At 48.5% G+C, this 6827-nt stretch overlaps 1 protein-coding gene across 1 annotated transcript; it reads left to right on the plus strand.

Annotated features, from left to right (window-relative positions):
• Positions 1-6279, plus strand: LOC308581927 (uncharacterized protein). Its single transcript, XM_081184703.1, has 3 exons — positions 1-136; positions 2624-2842; positions 4634-6279. The coding sequence occupies exons 1-3, from the start codon at positions 37-39 to the stop codon at positions 4828-4830; spliced, it is 516 nt and encodes a 171-aa protein (XP_081040829.1). The 5' UTR covers positions 1-36; the 3' UTR covers positions 4831-6279.
• The last annotated feature ends 548 nt before the right edge of the window (positions 6280-6827 follow it).

The raw sequence follows: 6827 nt of genomic DNA on the forward strand, positions 1-6827 counted from the left end.
GGGCGGTCAGCTGGGGCGTGAAGCGAGGTTGCCGGCATGGCAGGGCGAGTGGGGAGGCTGGAGGAGATGGGGGCGAGGATCTTGGCCCTGGTGGAAAGCGCCGTCGCCCTGAAAGAAGACTTGAAAGCCGAACTGGGTGAGCAGCAGCGCCTGATTCTCCAGGGCTCAGTTACTGGGAAGAACTTTTTAATCCCTTTCCACAGCGGCATTGCTCTAGTGAGGGGGTTTCAGGCTCGACTTTAAAATATATATATATATTTTAAAAGGAGGTGGATTGCTTCACCTTCCTCTATCGGAGTTAGGAGATCCGTTTTCTCTTCAGTTAACTGTGCCTCAATCACAGATATGTAAAGGCGTAGTTGGCTAGTGAGGCAAATGCACTCTGCACATGGGCAGGTGAGCTGTTGGACATTATGATTAAATGAAAACGGGGTCGGGGCTGAGCCCCTTTTTGGCTATGTACCTACATTTTTACTGTTGCAGTTGTCATTAAAAACTATTTGAAATGCAACGCTAAACACTTACCGTTCCCAAAAAAACCTCGGGAGCGAAAGGGCAGGGTAGGAGGGGGGCATATCTTGGCTATGGTTCCTGCTGCTAAATTGATGGGATCTTTTAAAGATTATGAGAGTTTGGTGCGTGGGTGTGTTGTTTTTGTTAGTCTGTTTGGTTCTGAACATTTGTTCTCGAGCTCCGAAATCCTCCTTTTAAATCTCGCCACCAAAAAGAGAAAGCCAGCAGAGTAGCTGTCTCCAACTTTTCATTGGGGTGTGTCCAGTCTGCTAAGCACTTGGGAGACTTGGAGCTCACCTTGATAGATGCTCTTCCTATCCCAGGAGGATAGGCCCAGTGGAAGCCCCAGTTCTTCAAACTCACTCAGGAAAGGCCAGTTGCCTTACATTTCCTATTCTCTGACTTACCCATCAGGATTTCCAGTTAAGGGAGGAAGTGGGAAAAGGCCTATTTAATAAAAAGAAAGAAAGCTTGCTAAGAGGGTGAATTTTTGGTTTTATGGAAGCCGCCCAGAGTGGCTGGGGAGGCCCAGCCAGATGGGCGGGGTATAAATAATAAATTATTATTATTATTATTATTATTATTATTATTATTATTATTATTATTATTACTAAGAGGAGACTGTTACCTTGAGTAGACCAATGCCTTTAAGGTCAGCAAAGCTGGAACTGGGACAGGTGTGAGCCATTGGGCTGAAATCCACTAGGTTTTCAACCTTGTTGAGTCCATGGCTCTCTTGACCAACTACAGTGGTACCTCGGGTTAAGAACTTAATTTGTTCTGGAGGTCCGTTCTTAACATGAAACTGTTCTTAACCTGAAGCACCACTTTAGCTAATGGGGCCTCCTGCTGCCATCACGCGATATCTGTTCTCATCCTGAAGCAAAGTTCTTAACCCAAGGTACTATTTCTGGGATAGCGGAGTCTGTAACCTGAAGCGTCTGCGACCTGAGGTATACCACTGTACATTCTTTTTGTGACACCCCTGTGGGGCTCAGAAGTCCAGTTAGGTCACCCCTTTCCTGCAGAGCTGGCAGCCTCTCACCATTTTTCAAACACACTCCTTTGTGGAGGGTTCCCTCAGCCTCCTCTTTCCTTGGTAGTCTTCTGAGCAGCCACAGCTGACACCCCTGGTCTCTGAGCTGCCCCCCTGCCCCAAAGAAAGGTGCCTCTTCACACTGCCCCACAGGAGCCTGGGAAGCACCCTCTGGCCAGCCCCAGAGGCACCATTCACCTGGGGAGCTTGTAGCTACTGCAACAAGCAGCTGTGCAAGCCTTTGGGAGGCAGAGATGTAAGAAGGCATGGGGGGGGGAGGGAAGGAAAGAGGGACAGGGGCCAGTGTTGCCTGTGGCATCCCTATCATTCACGGCACCGCAGGGTGCCACCACGCACTGGTTGAAAACCATGGCACTAGGATGTTTTCCTCCACAAGCTCCTTTGTCATTAATAGGAAGCGGTCAAAAGTACTGCTGTTTACACAGCTTGGATTTTGGTAGGCCTTGGGCAGGAGAAGTTAATTGTGGTGAATTGTTATATGCTGATATGTGAGATGGAGTCACTCTTGGACTCCGAACTTTGAGGAGCAAAATCTCACAAGAGGAACCCTTCAAATCAGTGACAGAAAATATGGAAAGGCAGGGATTTAGAGGAGAACGTCACGTGGACAAGAGAGAATTAACAGTGGTTTGGAAAACTTACTCTCCACATTAAACGGCAGTAGGGATAAGCCCCAAATCAAATGTGTAGTAGCCATGGTCCACCCTAGGTAAAGGTAAAGGGACCCCTGACCATTAGGTCCAGTCGTGACCGACTCTGGGGTTGCGGCGCTCATCTCGCTTAATTGGCCGAGGGAGCCGACGTACAGCTTCCGGGTCATGTGGCCAGCATGACTAAGCCACTTCTGGTGAACCAGAGCAGCGCACGGAAACGCCGTGGATTTAGATTTGCCTACTATTAGGCAAAGGGGGGCAGTAACGACAGAGGTGGTGCTGGTAATGGTAATCTCTCCAGCTGTTGCTCCTGAGCTCCCCCAGTCATTCTCATCTGACGCATAAAGTATTGGGCTGGGCCCACGCATGCCATGATTGGTTCTCTCTCTCCCCAAAATAGGGCATGTGTTTGCGTACCAAGAACATCAAGACAGCTCTCAAGAGGTCCCTGATGAAGGAGTACAGCAAAGTCAGCTACAACCAGTGCTGTCACCACTGTCACCGTCAATTTCACCGCTGCCACCGCCGCTGTCACCGCTGTCACCACAGCAGCCACTGCAGGCAGCTTCTCCTTCAAAGGCAGCCTCTGGGATATATCTGGGCAGCGGCAGGGAGCTCGGTAAGAATTCTCTGCTGGTGAATGTGGATTTGGCTGACCTAGAATCCAAATGGCTCAACGGATTCTGTGCTTTTCTCCAGTGGTGTAGCTAAGGGTGCAGACACGCTACAGATCTAAAGCACACCCTGCCCACTAGCCCAAGAATCCTGGGATATACTGTTATCCCTCACAGGGCAACAGTTCCCAGCACCCTTAACAAATGACAGCTCCCAGTAGCCTTAGGTAAAGGTAAAGGGACCCCTGACCATTAGGTCCAGTCGTGACCGACTCTGGGGTTGCGGCGCTCATCTCGCTTTATTGGCCGAGGGAGCAGCTTCCGGGTCATGTGGCCAGCATGACTAAACTGCTTCTGGCAAACCAGAGCAGCGCACGGAAATGCCGTTTACCCTCCCGCTGGAGTGGTACCTATTTATCTACTTGCACTTTGACATGCTTTCGAACTGCTAGGTTGGCAGGAGCTGGGACCGAGCAACGGGAGCTCACCCCGTCATGGGGATTCGAACCGCTGACCTTCTGATCGGCAAGTCCTAGGCTCTGTGGTTTAACCCACAGCGCCACCCGCGTCCCTCCCAGTAGCCTTAGGTTGTTTAAATGTGTGATGTGTATGCAACCTAAGTAAAATTAATGTCCTCTCCCTCTGCCTGCCTTTAGATGGCCACGTTTATACTTATAAGCAGGCACAGGCAAACTCGGCCCTCCAGATGTTTGGGAACTACAAATCCCATCATCACTAGCTAACAGGACCAGTGGTCAGGGATGGTGGAAATTGTAGTCCCGAAACATCTGGAGGGCCGAGTTTGCCTATGCTTGCTTATAAGCATGCAATTTGGGTGATTAGCAACCCCAGTATTAATTTATCCTTCCCCAATCCAGTGCCCTCCAGAAGTTTTGTACAACTCTGATCGAGCCCAGCCTGCATGTCCAGTGGCCCAGGGATGGTGGAAGTTGCAACCCACCAATTCCTGAAGGGCACCTGGGTGGGAGACGCTGCTTTAAGCTATGTTTGAGAGCCCAGGTCTGCAGTAGTTGGATTAGGTCAGGGGTAGGCAACCTAAGGTCCATGGGCTGGATTTGGCCCAATTGCCTTCTAAATCCGGCCCATGAACGGTCCGGGAATCAGTGTGTTTTACATAAGTAGAATGTGTGCTTTTATTTAAAATGCATCTCTGGGTTGTTTGTGGGGCATAGGAATTCGTTCACCCCCCCCCCAAAAAAAAATAGTTTGGCCCACAACATGGTCTGAGGGATGATGGACTGGCCCACGGCCGAAAAAGGTTGCTGACCCCTGGACTAGGTGGACCAAGGAGGTCCAGATTCATATCCCCATTCAACCTAATAAAGGTAAAGGGACCCCTGACCATTAGGTCTAGTCGTGGCCGACTCTGTGGTTGCGGTGCTCATCTCGCTTTATTGGCCGAGGGAGCCGGCGTACAGGTCATGTGGCCGGCATGACTAAGCCGCTTCTGGCGAACCAGAGCAGTGCACAGAAACACCGTTTACCTTCCCGTCGGAGTGGTACCTATTTATCTACTTGCACTTTGATGTGCTTTCGAGCTGCTAGGTGGGCAGGAGCAGGGACAGAGCAACGGGAGCTCACCCCGTCGCAGGGATTTGAACCGCCGACCTTCTGATCGGCAAGTCCTAGGCTCTGTGATTTAACCCACAGCACCACCCGTGTCCCATTCAACCTAATAGGGTAGGATAAAATGGGGTTGGGTGGAGAATCATTCCAGTGCTCAAGGCAGCTTTGGAGGAACGGTGGCATATAAACAAGTTGTTTCTTCTGCACAGATGCCATCCTGAAGAACCAAGAAGCTCTCTGCAAGGTCTTGATGAACCAGGATGCACTGAGAAATCTTATGGACAGGCTCCAGAAGACCTTGTCCACCGTAGAAGAGAGGCTCCAAGCCATTGAGCAAGAGATGAGCATCATTTCTCAGTTCACCCAAGAACTCAACCAAGTGGGGAATGAAGCGAACTGGACCTGAACGGTCCCATCCAAGTAGCCCAGCGACTAACCTGGTTGCCATCCAAAGCACCTGACTTGCACCTGACTCTCCTATTTTGAAGTTTCAGCTCTACCACAATTCTTCCAGCACCTACAGAGAGAATTTGTTGTACGATACAAAAGCAAAAGATTCTCAGTACTCAAGATCTGATCTTTACAGACAAAAACAACAACACTGCTGCAGTTAGAAACGATTTCCGTCTGGCTTGTATCTCTCTTCCCTAGGATGAAGATGTGATTTATCTTAAAACATGATCTAGCTCAATCTAGCCTTATTAAAAACCCCCGTTTGATCAAAGAGCCTCATGGTTCTCTGAAGAAGCCTCTTGATGCCAAGTCATCAAGCCTGGAATGTGCCCAGCTGATAAAACTCAAGCCTTCCACCAGAAATAGAAATGTAAACAGCTTCCTTTTCTAGGGGTGCCTGCTTCTCTGTTTTTGCCCATCTTCATTCTAAATGCCGCATGGAAAACCTCTTAGTGAGGGTGTGCTCACCTTCAAAACTCAAGGGTCAAGTAAGAAATGAGAGCCAAATGTGAGATTTGTAGCTACTGTATTAGCTTCTTCTATTCTCAGCTTGGTTTCCACTTCAACCATGATAGATAAAGGCAAGGACATGATCTTGAGCAGCGCAGCGCAGCGCATTGAACTCTTGTGTGCATCAAATCCCACTAGTGGGTTTTAATGTCATAATAATCTGAGTGGGTTTTTAATTCACAATACTCCCGATGGTTAGCTCACAGATTTTGGGGTAGCACTGTTGCACTTTCCGTAAACTTACAGTATGAGATAGCAAATGTGCTCTCATGCAAGGAGCGATTTCCCCCCTCCATTTTACTAAAACTATTGTTTGAGTGCTTTGGAATAATCAATGCAATACAGAGACCTCTCACTGTGTCTGATGCCAGCCTGCTGATAATAGTGGCCGTATCCCCGGTCATTTACACTGCAAGTGCCGATTGGACAAACGGTTGTTTAGAAAGCTTCATGTTGGGTATGGTTCTTTGAGTGGCCTAAATAGTGCTGTTAAGCTGGGCCACAAATCAGAAAAGTAAATTTGGCTTGCAAGAAAGAGGGGGTGCTCCTCCCCAGGTCTTTCCTGCCTGTCCCCTCCTGGAATGAATGGGAGGCTGATTACAGATCTCTCCTTGCACTAATCAAATTAGTTTCAGTTGATCTTGCAGAGGAACTATTTGTTGTCATTGTTCCTTGGGGTTTATTAAGCATAGCTAAACTTCATAGTGTGTGATTGGTACTATAGCCAAGCCCTCCCTCTCCTATGCCAGCCTGAATATTTTGGGAGCACCCACCTGTGTGGAAAAGGATCAACAGATTTGTCTATACTGATTTTGAATGTATTCATTTGCTCTCAAGCCCCATCCAGCTCTTCCTCTTCTTCTGTGGTGATGGTTTGTACTTGTATACCTTTTGTGCATATGTCAAACAAATAAAACTTTCTTGCATACAAAATGTCTGCTTTGGTCTTTGTAGGGCATGGGCTTGTGTAGGAGCATCCCACACTGCAAGCGGCGATGAGTGAGACCTACAACAAAATGTTGCTGTGTGGGGTGCTCCTGTCTAACGTCCCAGCCCATGCCCTTTCCCAGTAGTCTGCATTCCACTCGCCAGCAGCAGCTTTACTCCGTGCGAAATTGCATTCAAACATAGCTATGCATATGTGCTAGTTAGTGCATGAAGGGGTTAAGACCACCGAGTTCTGTTCCTAGACTTAGCTAGGTCAACCCCACCTCTCGTTTAGGAGGAGGTGAGTTGTTTCTCTTCCTCCATCTCTTTCAGCCATGTAACCGACCAGGACGGACATGTCTGCCCTTGTTCCAAGTTCAGACTGCATGTTCGAAACTGCATTGTGTATTTTGCACGCAAGAGCAATCTACCTGCGTTCTCTTTGCTGTTGCATGGAACAATGCATGAACCAGACCTTTGGATGTAATAAGTAAAACTTTAAAAGTAGCCTGC

Source organism: Podarcis bocagei (genome assembly GCF_964188305.1).
Source record: "Podarcis bocagei genome assembly, chromosome: 2".
NCBI lineage: Eukaryota > Metazoa > Chordata > Lepidosauria > Squamata > Lacertidae > Podarcis > Podarcis bocagei.